General features: G+C 46.3%; 1 protein-coding gene across 1 annotated transcript; it reads left to right on the top strand.

Annotated features, from left to right (window-relative positions):
• The first annotated feature begins 1,496 nt into the window (after positions 1–1,496).
• Positions 1,497–13,519, top strand: LOC140214008 (gastric triacylglycerol lipase-like). The gene is made up of 5 exons (XM_072285245.1): positions 1,497–1,531; positions 3,402–3,570; positions 7,351–7,594; positions 12,109–12,226; positions 13,259–13,519. Exons 1-5 carry the CDS (start codon positions 1,497–1,499, stop codon positions 13,464–13,466), a joined length of 774 nt encoding a protein of 257 aa, XP_072141346.1. The 3' UTR covers positions 13,467–13,519.
• The last annotated feature ends 3,859 nt before the right edge of the window (positions 13,520–17,378 follow it).

The raw sequence follows: 17,378 nt of genomic DNA on the forward strand, positions 1-17,378 counted from the left end.
TCTGTCTTTTAAAACACGATGCAGTCTAACTTAACCGACAAAAATTTTACTAGGCTTGAACAGACGCCATCAAAATCTTCGGCGCGAGCTGATGCGAGGTTGTCTTCGACTACTTATTCTTTCTTATACTTATGGCGCGTACCTACGCGGGGGGGATTGGCCATGATTCGATATGGAAACATAATTTGAAGTTCTTGCTTCTTGTTAACTTATTGTTAAGTACTAACTAAATTTAATAAATTATTCTTCTTTAGTTTCCTTAAAACGTGGCGCAATTGTGACGAAGGAGCGAGATGATGACAAAATAATGCGATCTAGTGTTAAAAATGAGGAAAAGGTGTTTAAGGAGAGAACTAAAGGCGAATTCGCCAGCTGTCACGCTTTTGCGTCTTCTTTATCTTGCCAAGCCTCTGACGGTAAGAAAAGCTATTTTGATGGCAGCTGCACGAAACGACATGCTTATGCATTTATTTGTCTTGTCAGGAAGAATGGCTCTGGATAGTCCCGTCGCCATCGTGCGTCAGAAGATCGGCCCGCTAAAAGCGCTGCCAGCGTGCGAGTCTACAACACTGAAAATCCAAATGTCGGAATTTAACCACTTGTCCTTTTCATGGGACAATAAGTGGTATCACACACGTATATTAGAAACCTCCATAACAAAATTACGATGCCGCATCCCACCATTAAATTTTTACCTATACAGGTCTGGTCTGGCACCGTCCCCTTTGTGTCCAACCTGCCAGGAACCCGAAAACATTGATCACTTTCTAACAGCATGCCGTCGATTTAGAAATCAGAGGAAGAAATTATAATTTTGATTCCGAGAATTGGGTACTTTAGAATATCCTTTCCTTCGGGGCTTCTTCATTGGGATTTACCCAGAGGAACATCTGCGTGACCATTTGCCACTATCTCTGTGTCCGAAGAAGGCTACCGTATTAATTCTCGAAATCAATAATTGGATAGATCTATAAATCCCTGATTATGTTTTCCAAATTATTCTAATACCTCCCAAAAATGAATACAAAATTTTCTGTTTATATATAATTACAATTCTTTTTAATTTCTGTATCTGCCATGCCCATCTACATTTTAATTAACATGAACGAAGTACTTCGCCCCGATTTCATTTCCCGTTTAGGTTTTTCTCTCTCCCGTTCCCTTTAACCGCCGGCTTCTTGGCCAATCCCCCGTAGGGGGTAAGCGCCACAAGTAAGGAGCAAGCAAGCGTACTCTGCGGCCAGTTCGCCGAACTAGCTGAGTTATCGTTTGCTGCCGCTGTTTCTGGCTGCCGCTTGATGGCCCTAATAAACCTCGTCGCATTTGGTGGAGACGCCAGGTACGCCTTCAAACCTCGGACTTCGAAGTAGGACTCCACCATCCATTGCGCGGTGACGGAAGACCCGTCACCGCGTCCAACGGCCACGATGCCTGCCATGGCCTGCTCGCGTGCATTGTGTTAGCGCGACCCTGCATTTTCGGCGTGATCGCAAACCATGACGTGGAGGACTGGCTCATCTCCTATGACAGGGTGAGCAACCATGACAAGTGGGACGATGCGACGAAAATGAACAACGCCATCGGAGCGAACGTTTCACACTTGCGGTACCGCAACCACGAACCTGACCTATCGACTTGGGCGACATTCAAGACTAACTTCACGGAGGTGTTTGGGCGGCCTGCAGTCCGCAAGCTTCGCGCTGAGCAACGTCTGCGAGGACTGCCGCAACAGAGCGGTGAGATATTCACTAGTTACATCGAGGATGTCATGGATCTGTGACACCGCGTCGATACGACAATGGCGGAATGCGACAAGAAAGGCGCATTTTAAAGGAAGTTGACGACGATGCATTTCAGATGCTGTTGGCAAAGAATCCCAGTACGGTGTCTGAAGTAGTGATCCTCTGCGAGAGCTATGAGGAGTTGCGCAAGCAGCGGCTCGCCACGTGCAGTTCATTGGTAGGCTCTTTCTCTGGCTTGGCAGCTACCGCCGATTACTCTTCGCTGATGGCGTAGATTAAAACGTTTGTTCGTAAAGTGGTGGCCAGGCAACTTTCACTGGTTCCGACGCTTTCCTCTTCGTTGACGCCCACGCTGCAGCACGTCATCCAGGATCAAGTGGCTGAGCGCATTCCCCCTCCTGTTGCGGCGCCATTCAGTTATGCTCAGGTCGCCACGACGCCCGCAACGCCCACCCGTGTCATGTTTCATGCACCCACGTGGACATCACTATCTCCAGCCCGGCTGGTGCCCCAGTATTTCCGCGTGCAGAACCCATGGTGCACACGAGACAACCGGCCGATCTGTTACTCCTACGGAATTGCTGGTCACCTGGGCCGTTCCTGCCGACGCCGGATTCCACCTACTGCTCGCTTCTGGCAACCGGCTTTCAACTACCCGCAAGAGAATTTCAGCGCCACGCCTCACGGGATCCGCCTTTCGATTCTATGAGCCCATCGCAGTGATCTGCTTTCGCCAGTTGTCGACCATCTTCTCCTCGCCGCCGCTCCATTTTGCCCCCGAGGCGTCGGCCTAGCACTTGATCCCAGAAAAACTAGTCAGCGCTGTTCGGGAGGAGAGAACTGCGTGCCTGCGAAATCTTCAAGGCCTCCGATTTCCCCTCGTAACGTGATTGATGTAGCACTAGCACTAAACACTAGCACTTGTAGACACAGGAGCCGCCATTTCGCCCGCCTCCACCGCAGACATTGAAAAGTGATGACGTCGCTTTCAGGTCTTTCGCTATGCACATCTAGTACGCAACATACTGAGCCATTAGGAGCCTGCACAGCGCGAATCGTCATTGAAGAGGAACTTCATGTTATCGAATTTTCTGTTTTCACCGCTTGTTCCTACGATGCCATCTTGGCATGGAATTTTCTTTCAAGCCATTATGCCGTCATTTACTGCGCCTGCGCCGAGGTTGCGCTCCTTCCTCTTCGTGACACGCCCTTTGAAGAGCAGCCTCCTGCCAAATCTGTCGTCCCAGAAGACATCGACATATATCCGTGGTCGTCTGTGAACGTCCCCTTATCGTTCGACTGCCTGTATGACGGTACTGTGCTTTTTATGCCGTCCGAACTCTTCGCCCATCGCCGAATGGTTCCTCTGCCATTCGCTGCGCTTGACTCCCGTGCTAGGGTCACTTCCAGGTGTCCTTGTAGCCCAACGTCCCTCCCGCTTCACCTGTTACGTCGCGAGAGCCTGGGTCGGGCGCAGCCGGTGGACTTATTTTTCAACACGCACAAAGACCCACCTGCCGCTTTCCTCGCCGCTGTGACCCTGTGCGTTCCAGTTGTTCACAGCACCCTTTTACCGCATCAATCGACCGTATCCTTACTGCGACGCAGCGCGACGTGCTTCTCCGTCTTCATCAATTCAGCTCTTCATTTGATTCCCAGAGAAGTTTGGGTCGAGCGACAGCTGTCGGCCATACCATCGACACTGGCTCTCATGCTCCTCTGTGGCAGCGATTTTACCGAGTTTGATCACAGAGAGGCGGGTTATCTTGATGAGCAGATGACCGACATTCTCACTCAAGGCATTATTAAGCTATCAAGCAGTCCATGGGTATCCCAAATCGATCAATTGTTAAAAAGAAAGATTGTTCCATCCGACCATCTTTCTTTTTAACAAGAATGATTTAACAAGAACGATGCCGCTTGACGAGTCCAATAAACCTCGTCACAGTTCTCTTAAATTGTCAGTTAAGTAGGCTCCACAAAAAGAAACGTCAAGTACGTATTTTGCACGGCCACCAAGTACACCTCCAAGTACGTACTTTGCACGGCCGCGCGCATTCGCGCGCGCCGTATCTTGAATGGGATCTTCAGACGGCTCATACTTTTTTGCGCGCTGTGTTCACGGCGCTCTTGCGTTAAAGCGATAGACCGCACGGTCACTTCGCTCGCTGCTGCTGCCGCGCTTGCTTCAACGCTGGACCAGCGTGCGACGTTTTGCAGCGAGTGTCCGCGCGCATCGAGTGTGATGTGTTCATGTTTACTTGTGCGCGCTGATACCATGCATGCTTGTTAATTCAGTTAGTAAGCGAATGTCTCCAAGTTTATGCGGCCGATGAAACTAATATCGTTACTTCATATTACTGTCTACTAATTCGCTATCGCAAGTCGATACATCACCTTTCGGGCGAGACTGCGACTTTTTTCTAGAGTTCGAAGTTTAATCACCTTCATTCAAAAAAAAAAAAAGAAGTCGAAAATATAACAGTACTTCTTGAAAAAACAATTTACTAGCCCTGAGCAAACGTTGCCAAATCCTGACGTCCCGTACAGCAGGTGCAGAAATTTCGAGGTGATTGCGCCACCCGCTTATTCATGCGTACGTGTGCGTGTGTACGTATATGAAAAAGCCTGTTCGCAATCCTAATAGTGTAAGAAAGCAATATACCCTCTGCCCGTTATTTATTTCGAAGAGACTTTCTTGTTTAAATCGCCTATAACAAATAAATCGTTGTTCTGTCTTGAGATATCTTGGAAGTGGCACTAGTGCTATATCTTGCTAAACAGACCTGACTTCACTATGCTCGGCTTCGATTGTGCAGTTACAGCGCGTACCTTAAAGCGAATATTTAAAAAAAGTAAATTACTGAATATATTTATTTCACCACCTCAGAATTACTATTTTTCGCGCAAGTACCGTCCACCTCTTTAAGGTACCCTCACAGGCCGATGTGCGCTACATCAACTGTCCTTGAATTAGTAAAGGCAAGGCGCCGAAGATCAAGAAGAACACAAACGACAGGACTGGCACCGGTCCTGTCGTTCGTGTTCTTCTTGAGTCCTGGTCTTCTGTCCCTTGCCTTTACTAATTCAAGCATGAAACTAGCCCAAGCAAGAGTTTTACTTGAGCATATATCAACTGTGCATTGCCTTTATCTGCTCGAGCCAATAAAAGAAAGACAGCGTACACATCTACTAGCTGTTCTCGTGAGCGTATGCCTGAAGTGGCTCGTGTAGCCAGGCTGCAGTGATGGATGTGTGTCACGCTCGTACAGGAACGCCGTGCTCGTGTTTCTGGTTGGCGGCACCCTTCCCTCTTGGCGGACAGGGGGCGCCCGCGCTCGCTTGCTGCCCAAGGACGCTGACGCCGAGAAAAGCATTGTGAGACCCCCCCGCCCTTTTTTTTTCTTTAGTTTCTAAGAGACTTTCGGTCAAGCCCTCTGGAACAACACAATTTACAGTAGCCTATACACATATGGAAACCTACAACTGGTCCCCAGTTTCTGCTCTACAGTCTGAATGCTTGTCAAGTGACATTTACTGCTAAGTACAACAAGAAAGCTGCATATAAGGGGTGGTAATTTTTTTGTTTTCCAGATTTTTGTAAAAATTGCCTGTGGCAGATAACATAATTGTAGTCCTTGAGCTGGTTTACTCGAAGAGACGGACATTACTAGCACGAGAAATGGAAACAAGTATTCATCTAATTACCGAAAATACACTAATTAACTTCTTAATTAAATACTTCACGGCGCATACTGCAAGTTACAAAATGTACTCGTTGAGCTTGCAAAATGTATGCAATTCGAGTTGAATATCCAGAGTGACACCAGTTTCTAGATATTTCTTAAAGCATGGGACGAAATACATGGGCGTTCCAGTTACTTTTGGGCTTCAATGAAGAAAAGAGCACTTTGTTAAATAAGTAAGTGGAAGAACAGTGAATTTTTTACGGCGTGTTTGATGGTGCATATGTCCAAACTGGTGTCATTCTGGAAATTTATTCCAAGTGAATTAGTCTTGCAAGCTCAACGCCTTCAATTCGTAAATTGCAATATGTGTTGCGTAAGGTATGTAAGAAGTTGATTAGTGAGTTTTCGGTTATTAGTTTAGTACGTCTTTCGATTTATCATGCAAGTAATATCCGCCTCTCCTAATAATCCACCTCAAGGACTAGAATTATGTTATCTGCAACAGGCGATCGTTAAAAATTCCGGAAAAGTTAGAAATGATGGCCCTGGCCGTATACAGGAGCTCGGCGCATGGGGTCCGTCCCTTATATCTGAACACATCAAGAGCAGGTGCCTATAGCTTACCTTGGGACAAAGAAAGATCCGGCAGAACCCATCCTGCGATGAATGTCAATGTTAATGAGACAATTACCACCGACGCAATGTACTGACAAATGAAACTGCCACCGTCAAAACGCCTCATGTATGAAGCGTGCAGGTGCCATCTAGTTGCGCTGCCGGGAAGCCCACGCGTAGCCTCCGAGCCGAGGTGCGCGGCGCGCCGGTGCGTGCGACCGCCGAGGATGGTGGCCTCCGGGGCCACACACCCAGCGGCACATTCTCAGCGACCCAGGTTGGCGAGAGGTTCGTTGGACGGCGGCACATAGCCAGTGCATTCGTGGCGCAGCTCGTCAGAGCGTCGGCCTGAAAGACGCTCGTTGAAAAGCGGCGCATGCCCAGCGCATTTGCGGCGCAGCTTGCCAAAGCAGCCGGCCGCTGTGAAGTGGGGTCGATTCTGCCCAGCACGACAGACATTTCAAAGGTTTTTGCTGGGACATTTTGCCGGTATAAATCGCTCATGGCGAAATCGGCTGGCTGGATTGCAGCCGGGCTCCTCTCCCGGCGCTCTGCTGCTGCTGCACGCGGCTACCGCGCTGCACACGCTCCGCCATCCATCGGCTCCGCCGCAAAGCCCGCCGATTCTGCCGAGCATGGGAGAAATTAAAGTGAACTTTTGTAGTCGTTATATAGCGGCACATTTCCAGTGGCAATTACCTGGTTAACAAGGCTGGCATTAAATGCGCTCATTGAAGAGCGCCTAATGGCGCACAACCAGTGAGCCAGGTTGGTCCGACGGTTGGTTGGTGTCGAACCCTCAGCACAGCAGCCCGATGAGCTATAATAGCCAATCGGCCACGGACTACCCAGTGACCCAGGTAGGCAGGATAATGGTTAGATACGAATGTACATACATGGATGGACACGAACAAACATATATAGATAACCTCCCAAAAGTGCGTCAATACCCTAAGAATTCTAACGCATTAATATAATAAACATATTATGACAATATTATGTAAATTTGTTACCGTCTTGTACAAAGTACGATTTTTTCTCTCATATCTTACATTGCTCCATATTATCACTTCGATGTGCTGCGTTAATACGATGGTGTTCTAAACTGTGCAAGTAACTGATGACCGAACACCAGGAGCAGGAATCCGTAAGATGAGCAACGTCATAGGAGCACAGAAGGCGCACCGTGGTGCCTGTTGTATTTATGTGTCCTTGTCATATGTATTTCAGTGTTTACGAAGCAGCATTCTTTTCATCATAAAGTGAACTTTTAACTAACCTTCGTTGGTTGCGCCTTCGCGCAGGAAGAGCTTATTGAGGCCCGGGGCTACCCCGTCGAATCCCACCAGGTGGTGACGGACGACGGCTACGTACTTGGCCTATACAGGATACCACGCGGCAGAGTGGAGACCGAAGAGGCTTCAAAGACACGTACTGACATGACCACCACTGGGTGTGATGGGGCCAGCAGAGCCCCCGTACTAATCATGCACGGGCTGTTAGCCTCGGCGATCACGTGGGTGACCAACTACGCAGACCAGAGCCTCGGTACGTTGCACCTATGACGTGTTTTGCATTTTGGCGCGGAAACCAAATTCTTCCAAGTTGGGAATCTGTCCAAGACCCACGTCAAAAAACCGAAAGAAAAAGGAAACGGGGAGAATTAGCGAACAGCGTTCATGTCTGCTGACGGTCGCGTCATCTACAGACAATAAAAGTAACTATAAAGCGCTCCTATCCTGAGAGCAACAAAATAAGAGCTAAGCGCCGCACTATCGAACCGGTAATGAACCGAAAATGAAAAAAAAAAATGTTCTTTTTCCTCAAAGCGGAACTGAACCAGAACCTTACGATTCTTTTTCACTGTAGAACGAAACCGAAAAATGAACTTAGTTTTAAGTTCAGATCGGCTTATCCATGCACCGCCGTACTCTTGGTTCAACCATGTTACCTCATCTGTAAATACACGCGAGGCTTGCTGTCATCTACAAAGTGGCTGCACCATTAGTTTGGTTTTTGAAAGTGTAGCAGTCGGGAGGCAGGCACGTTAGTAATACACTCGTGAGCGCCCGATACTGGTGACCCCTGGTGACACTGGTGAAGCGCTGAAACGAAGTGCCTCTCAGTCGACCAGTTGCTTGTGATCACACTGGCATGTAAACTGAAGTAGGTGCGAGGGTAACGATGTGTTGACTCCAACGTACTTCTTCTGAGCTGCGGTTCCATGTTTTTATTTATGTGCAACTAATTACGGCGTGAAGAACAGAACACGCACCTTTTTTGAGTCTTTTCGTGCAGCTATGGAGCACCATCTATGGAGCACCATATGGAGCACCACTGTGTTTGCCAAACCGGCACAGAAAACGGAACAATAAAGTTGCCGTTCAATATCCGGCTAAGTACACACTGTGAACTGTGCTACATAAGCAGGGGATAGGTAACAACTTTCGACTTGTTGCTAGCTGGCGTCAGTTGTGGGGAGGCTCGACATTCTTCCGCCCCCTGATGACGTTTTTCCCCTCATGGCTTTTGCGTCTCCCGAGATGACGAGCGTTGCACTGCAATGTAACCTGACGGCGGGGACACTCGGGCGCAAGAGGAGCTAGCGTCGGTCTCCTTGGCTGCACAAACTGGGTGCACTTGCGCTCGGTGAAAGCCAACTTCCAGGAGGCACTGGCTCAACGGGGTGCTCCGCGGGACCATCCCGCACACGCCTTCCCGTTGCGGTCAGCCGTTTACCCCGCAAAACCTGTCGCTCACGGAAGTCTCGACCTTGGTGAAGGTGCCGATGACCCCATCAGAGCTATCTCCAACGACGATGGCCATTCGTGAAGCAAGAAGCGGAATTTCTGGCCAATAGTTGGACACCGCCAGGAGGGGTTTGGTCAATTACCAAGGCGACAAGTCCTTCCCTTGTAATCCGCTTAAACAGGAGCGTCCACGCGTGGGACGGGGTAAGTGCGCTATCCCCCCTACCGTGTTCGTGCCCAGTGATGTGCATGTTTTGGACAAATCTCCCTTCGGAGGGAGAGGCAAACATACCTCTGAATTGGTGGGACCTGGTGCCATCCGTCTCCTGACGCCGAGTCCGGGGAAGGCGACTGAACAATAAGAATGCAGGGGATGATGATGTATGGGGTTTTATGGCGCAAGGGCCAGGTATGACCAAAGAGCGCCAATAATGCAGGGGATAAAAACAGAGACGGACGCTTGAAGAGGGCGCCTGCTGGAACTTCTTCATGAACTTATATTCCTGTACTTCTTTCAAAACTCCTGTGAAAATGTAATATAAATGTGTGTGTAAAGCGGCTTGGATATCGGGCCCAGCCCCACGTTTCCTTACTCCTCCACGATGAAAAGATATACCACATCTTTGGACCCCCGGCCCCAACACCGTGCACTCGTATGCGCTAGCTAGCTTGGCGATTTTATAGAAGGCATAATAAATACTCTTTGGTTGGTTTATGCTACCACGTTGTAGTTCCTTTGTCCCAATAGCACGCTCGAGACGAAACTCAAGTAACTCAGCGTAGAAATGTATCCGACCATTCGTGAAGCAAGAAGCGGAATCCCTGAAGTGGTACGATTGAAGAACGTCGGTGGAAGCGTTACGCAATACCTTGTCTGCGAAATTTTACTGCACAACCTAAACATGTCCTCGCGAGGAGTTTGAGCGTCATGGTCAGTGCACATTTTAAATATTTCTCATGAGCAAGCTAAAACAAATTAGAGATTTTTGGCAGAGAGTCGAGGAACTGGAAACAAGACTGTGGGATACTTAGCATAATCATAATCGAAAAAAAAGGAATAAAACGAGAGATATTGTAGTCACACGTGGTGTTACCAGTGACCATTGAAGTGAACGTTAATTCATTCCACGAACTTATTTATTTATTTATTTATTTATTTATTCAAGTCACCTCACAGGCTTCAAGAATCGGAGCATTGTGTTAGGGAGGGATTACAAAGATGAATTGGCTCCCACAAAGGAGCCATATTAAGCAAGCGCACGTTTCATTGGACTTTGGTTTCAATGGTCGTTGAAAGCGAGCAAGCGACCGCCGTTCCAGCTATACCATGTCGGAAAGAAGTAAACGCGGCTGTTGGCAACGTTCTCCTCGCGAGAACCACTCTTCGACGTTTTCGGTGCCAGTCATCCAAGCACCGTCGTTGTGCAGTCGTCGTCGTGCCTTTACGTCACTGCGCCATAAGTTATTCAACGATGCCCAGCTGTTTTTAAGTCTTTTCTTTGGTCTATACATGATCCACAAATAACCTCTGCAGACATTTGGTTTATTGATTAGGCAGAAAAAGTCACATTCAGCATTTTTTTCTGCATTTTGTTGTCTGTCGTGCTGTATACAGGAGGCGCCAAATTACTTTCACACAGTTTGGTCGACAATTTTATCTCTGATATTTTAACATTCTCCACATCGTCTCGTCAAACATTTCTTCCATCTTTATTATGTATTTCGACCATGTTTTACACTGGTTTGTTCATTTTTCGGAAAATGGCACGCCCCGGGTCACATCGACCCACAATTTCATCATAGAGTGGTGCTGGACACTCTTTCCGAGGTCGCCAAAATTCTAAACGTTCACCGCAAGGTTGTCTACTGGGCTCTCAAACGCGGCACAGTTATGGACACAGCCCGCAGTGGTCGTTCTGTCTCTGTGGTCGCTTCTCAATTTAATAAAACTGAGAAAGAGAATCCTGTACGAGTCACGGAGAAGCATCAGAAGGCTGACCTTGGAGCTGAATGTGTCGGTGACAACAATGAAAAGGGACCTCAAGATGTTCCAAGAGAAGTTTCAGAGAAGACATGGACTGACGGAAGCGCAGAGAAAGGGATGGTGGGGAAAATTTCAGCTGGCGTTGGCAGGGGCCACGAATGGGGAACACTTGGCAAATGTCTTCATCGATGAGAAAGCTTTCACAGCAGTGGCCTGTCACAACACTCAGGACTCTCGTATGTTTGTTCCGACGTCTTAGCTTCTTAATGTAGCCAGTCGAACAAGCTTTAGAAACTCCCATGGCGGTGTCTAGTCTGTCATGGTTTTAGCTGGGGCAACCACCATTGGTCGCATTATGACAAAAGGCGCAAAAATCGGCACTCACACCTACTTTAAAGATGGGCTATTCTAGAGCCTCGTTCGCTGCCCTCATCTCTGTCGCAATTCGACGAGTATAGTCTTGGACTTTGCAGCAGGACGGCGCCTTGACACAACATTCGAAGAGCGAATTAACACCACAGCACTGATGCCGCGCTCTCGATCCCGACTTCCTGCCAGCTGAAGAGTGGCCGGCGAGCTACCGTGAACTAAACCCAACGGACTTATGTGTGCGGGCTATTATTAAAAGGGATGCCCGCACCCTTCAGCATACAAGCATTGTGGCCCTTAAATCATCGATGCAGCGAGCATGGAAAAAAAATTTGGGGGGATACTATGCTGGCCGCGATTCAAGCGTACCCAGAACGATTAGTGGCCTTGATCAAGGCTAAAAGTCGAGAAATTTAATAAAATATTTTGTGTTGTATTCCTAATACATAGGGTATATGCCCTACAAAATATTGACCGAGATATTTCTTTATTCTCAACAAAAATATTCAGAATGACCTTTGTGACAATATTTATGGCGCACCCTGTAACTAGACATATGACATACAAGAAGCTTCAGACAAGATGGCTCGAGCCATTGCAAACACTGAGTATATCTTGCTATTGCAAGCAACATTTCGTATGACTACCCACCTCACAGACGCATGCGATACACGAGATGCGGCAGACAAGAGTATGCGCGAATTGCGAACCACTGCAAACGCTAATAAACTTATCGAACGTAAAATGCGCTACAAAAGAAAATACCGTCAAGCGTCGTTGTTCGTGTTATTGTCTCGGTATTCCTCCAAAACTAACGCTAGAAGTATGGGCCTCTTGTATAACCATTAATATGTAAATTAGTATGTACAAAGGGTATATTATTATTATTATTATTATTATTATTATTATTATTATTATTATTATTATTAGTGAGTATCTTGATGGTCACGTCACTGCAGGGTACGTCCTGGCCGACGCCGGCTATGACGTATGGCTCGGCAACATTCGCGGGAGCACGCTTTCCCGCAAGCACGTCAACATCAGCGCCGACAGTGACGTCAGGTTCTGGAACTTCTCGTGAGTTGGCCTCAGGTTAAATGTAATACACAGCAAATGAGTCGAAACCACCACGTATTCAATGTTGTCGGTTAGTTAGTGAAATAGTTTTATCTTTTAGGCAGAGCACTAGTGACAGAACTATGAACCTAAGTTTTCATTCTTCAGTGAAACCCCAAGCCATTGAAACAAATTACCAGTAGCTCGCTTGCGATCAACTGAAGGCCTAAATGTTAATGTTTAACCACGTCCTAACGGGTTACGACTTGCCCAGTATTTACGTCTGAGCAATTACGCATTACAGATTATGCGTGATTCGTGTAGTTTTGGCCGTTTCCGTTCAGTCATTGCTGAACGAGGCGTTGCAATTATTCCCACTCGACAATCCTTGTGATCAAAGAATGTATAAACAAACCTGCCCTTGTGATCCGGTCAATATTCGGGGTAATATATACGCCAGATCTGAAGCACACTTACTCGAGTTTATCGTCACTACGCACAACAGTTGAAAATCCTTCCCCAAGGCGCCACCTAAAGCCCATTATGCTTGCTTCATTATCAATGAAGTAATTTCGCGCCAATGAAAAAGCGAAGGCCAGCAATCGCACTTGAATCTAACCAGAGATATCTATAATAAAACTGAAGCAAACACATCCACGAAAATAAACGCACACAGAAAGAGAAAAGTACGCGCATATGTACCAGAAACATCTTTAAAAACCACTAGCTTTCAATCGACGAATATTGACGCTGAAAAGGAAACGAAGATCTTTGTCAGAAGCACTTAATAAAAACACGCCGACTGAAATATTGAAACCGAAAACGCCGACCCTAATTATATAAGCGACATATTTTGCTTAAACAAGCCAAAATGTAATTGTGATTAGTTCGATACATCTTTCAGTTCACTACTCCCTTCGCGAGAAACGCCCCCCCCCCCCCCCCCCCCCCCTGACGGTCCCTTTTTTTCCCACCTATTCTTCCTGCTTTGGAATTTGCATTACGTTCCCAATCTTTTCACGCCTGGTTGAATCCGCACGCGCTTGCACTCAGGTTCCAGGAGATGATCGAATACGACGTTCCCGCCACGATCGACTACATCCTCCGGGAGACCGGGAAACCCAGGGTCGGCTACGTCGGCCACTCCCAGGGGACGCTCGTCATGTTCGGGCTACTGTCGGCGGCGCCCGCCTACAACGACAAGGTCACGCCACCCGACGATTATCGGCTTAGTCTAGCAATGCAGTGCAGCACGAATTAACCAGTTCTGATAAATCTTGTTGTTGCTGTAATTAGGAGGAAACTTTTTTTGGAGCCACCCGCCGACTTCCTATTCAAATGCATATAAAAAGCAGAAATGCTCTCCTTACACACCGCTCAACTTATTTGGATATTTTTGTTGCGTTTCAGAGAAAAACATTCTAGCGACAGCAGGAATTACAATATTTATGTAGCCCCAAAATTTTGTACATAAGTGTCAGTAAACTTGTGGTGCTTAAAAAACAGAAAAAAGCGAAGCACGAAGTTTACAAATCTCCGCACCAAAAACGGATATCTATGTTCTGTAAACTGCATCCCTTAAACAGTGTGACTCGGCCAAATTTGATATATGCCTGCGGCTTACATGAATTTGTTACAGTGTTCACGAAGTTTTCGTTAAATTTCAACTAAAAAATTACTGATATTTTAGAACACTGTTGTGTAATCCATCGAGTTTATCCGCTTCAGCCATCGCGATAGGTGCTGCTAAGACAAAATTCTGATATAGATTTTATTGCTGGGTTATAATGTCGTAAACTTCATGTTTATTTTTTCGGTTGTCACGATTTTTTTACCTTTCTTTTTCAATTGAGGGCGGAAATAAAACCTGCTCGAACCACGGGTTCTTTTTCTTTTAAATGTGACATACCTTATGGAATTCGGTGCAGCGAATGCTGAGGAGAACTATTTCTCCGTTCCCGTGCATATATATAGGTGAGGTAAACTTTCGTCGTAATTAAAAGCCAGCTCCTGGCCATCGCACAAACCAGGCCCCGTTGTTTCGTTTGATTAAAAGGGCCCTGCAATATTTTTTAACAAAGTCGTGAAATGTGTTTGTCATTCACGGCACTATATTAGTATTACTTTGCAGCAAAATGTGTTTATGTTAAGTTTAGTTTAATGCGTCTAGTAGAAGTGGAGTTATTGGCTATCAAAGATCGCCCTTAATCCACATCCACTGTTTTCTCATTCTGGTGGAAAAAGCAGGGAAAAGATTACTAGAACCGGAGCAATTGCAAGCGTAGGTAATAGTACAATATAGTGATAGCGGTTTTAAATAAGAAAGTTGAGGTCAAGATCAGATAAGCAAGAGGCTAAATAGCGATATATGTAGTAAAACCTTATAAAATCAAGCAGGCTAAGTTACTATTTGCCCGCGCCCCGTTTCAAACAAGATGCCGATAAACATCATCATCCACACGACCTGCACTGCGGGACTGGGCCCGGGATGCTCTGCGCATAGCACGACACCGTGGCGTGTGATTTAGATTTAGTTTTGAGTGTTCACACGAACGATATAAATATGCATGGTGGCAAATTGCATAATTACGCACTTATTCGTGAACATTGTCTTCTTGGTAAAGAAAAAGAAATTCTGGGGTTTTACGTGCCAAAACTACTTTCTGATTATGAGGCACGCCGTAGTGGAGGACTCCGGAAATTTCGACCACCTGGGGTTCTTTAACGTGCACCTAAATCTAAGTACACGGGTGTTTTCGCATTTCGCCCCCATCGAAATGCGGCCGCCGTGGCCGGGATTCGATCCCGCGACCTCGTGCTCAGCAGCCCAACACCATAGCCAATGAGCAACCACGGCGGGTTTCTTGGTAAAGTGTATGTATTCTTTCTATATTTTCATATTATGTAAGTCTCTTTTTTGTTGTTATGAATACATTACTAGTTTGTTTTACATCTCTTTTGTTCCCTGCACTGTGAATTCCTGGACCTAATCCTGTATATTTTGTTCTTGGAATGTATTCTCGCCCCTCCCCTCTGCAATGTACAACTATGTACCTTGAGGGTATCAAAAATTTAAAGAAAAGTAAACAATTGAAACAAAAGGCAAATTCTATGCACGAGCTCAGGGTCGTCCTTGCGGATGTTGGAAGTACCGTGAAGGGGACGCTCTTGTTCCAAACTGGTTCGACACAATTACGCAGGTGGCCCTTTTCGTGGCGCTGGCTCCGATAATCGCACCGGTTCACTCGATTATGATTGCAAAGCAGCAGTTGCTAGCCATGTCCGAAATGCCAGCGGTGAGTATTTTCAGCCCTATACTCGTAGTTAGGATGCTTGGTTGAAGGTTATAATCTCGTAGGAACGACGAGCTAAGAGAACAGGTCTGGATAGCGAGTTGTGGGGCCCGAAACCGTTCTTGTTGGAATGAAATATCACTGAGGCAAATACAGAGGCCCATGAATCACAGGTATCTAAAAGCCATGACGGAGCCAGTGTGAATATTCTACAGATATGCAAAAGGTGGTTGGGTGATTGGAGGAATGTGTGGGAAGAAAAATACCAAGTTTCCTTGCGGGAAGCAAAGACTAAAGGCGAAAAAGCCTGGTGAGGTCTTGACCCCCTGATTAATAATACAGTCTGCAACAGTTGACAGGATATAATGTACATTTCATAAAGTACATAGCGTATTCATTCTTTTTTATCTGATCGCATGCCTACCTTCTATACATGTGCATTCATCATGCTCTACATAAATTATACATTGAAAAACATACATTGGAATGGAATCAAACAATATTGTTTAATTATTGCAATTTACAAAAAAAAATTCAACCAGAAGAATGTTCAGTTAGAAATACACGAACCTTTGACAACTGTCATGGATCGACTATGAAGCTAGTGTCATCAGGGAACATTTTAATTTCAGGCGTATATTGAACCTGCGTAATACCATTTATACATATAGAAGGAAAAGCACGGACCTAATATGGATCCCTGTGGAACTCCTTTTTTTACGCTTAGGTACTGGTACAATTCATTGTCTGTGCCAACACCTTGATATCTTCATGATAAATAGTTTTTAAATAATAGAAGAGTCTGTTGCTGCGTCTGTTGGTACATACTTTTAGAAACGATGGAAAACAAACTTCAATAGGCAAAAACCAGGAGAGAAGTAGCCAGACACAGGTTGAGACTAGCAACAAGTTTAATGAAAACAACCACACAGGAGTTCGTAGGGCAGCCAGAGCGCACATGCGTCGTACATATCACGTGACTATCAACGAAACCGAAGATCACATCTAGTAACCACATTTTTTGTAAATACGCTATCTCTTTCTTTGACAGCGATAACGAGGGTACATTAACACATTGATTGTGACCATGTTTTCGGATATGGTACGCTTCAATCAGCTCTCGTTCGTGTCGTGTGGTTCCTCTGCCAATAATTTGTGTCTTCTAGAACAGGTGAACAGCCGCACACTCGGCAATGAGTAGGCGGGTTTGCCCCTCCTCCTGACGTTTCGTGTTCTTTAAATCGGACTTTTAATACAGCTCCCCGTGTGGCCTATATACACGCGACCACACTTCAACGGTACGCGATAAAGAACATTTTTGATGCAAGTTGCGACCTTATGGCTGGTACTGCAGGCACTCTTAGGTTTACGATTTTCAATCCTAGCACACAGACTTGACAACTTGCACGGCGCAAGTTGTCAAGTCTATGTTAAGTCCTGGTGATTGCGTCTTAAAGGCTGGGTTCCATCGTTTCTAAAAGTAGGTACCAACAGGCCCAGCAACACAGTTTTCTACGATTTGTTTCTTCTACAATGGGTGGCTTTTGACATTTGTGTTCGAACGAAGGCGAACTGACTGAATGCGTCACTGCAATTTCCCTCATGACGAGCAATGCACGCTCTTTAGCATGTTCCATCAAAACTGGGGTACCTCACCCCGGTGTCCTTAGTTTGTTTGGCCTTCTGGAGCCTTCGGTTGGCCATTGGAAACGCATATGCAGAATATTTAAGTCCGAAGCTAGAAGAGAGGTTGGCCATTTGCAAGATTGTCTTCAGTTGTTTTCTTTGAGCGGGAAACAGGACCATCGCTCGCTGGACACACTACGGCAACACCGTCGTATGGCTTCACAGCTGATTGAGGTTTATTGGAACTCTATGTG

The sequence above is a fragment of the Dermacentor andersoni genome, chromosome 11 (genome assembly GCF_023375885.2).
Source record: "Dermacentor andersoni chromosome 11, qqDerAnde1_hic_scaffold, whole genome shotgun sequence".
Taxonomy (NCBI): Eukaryota; Metazoa; Arthropoda; class Arachnida; order Ixodida; family Ixodidae; genus Dermacentor; species Dermacentor andersoni.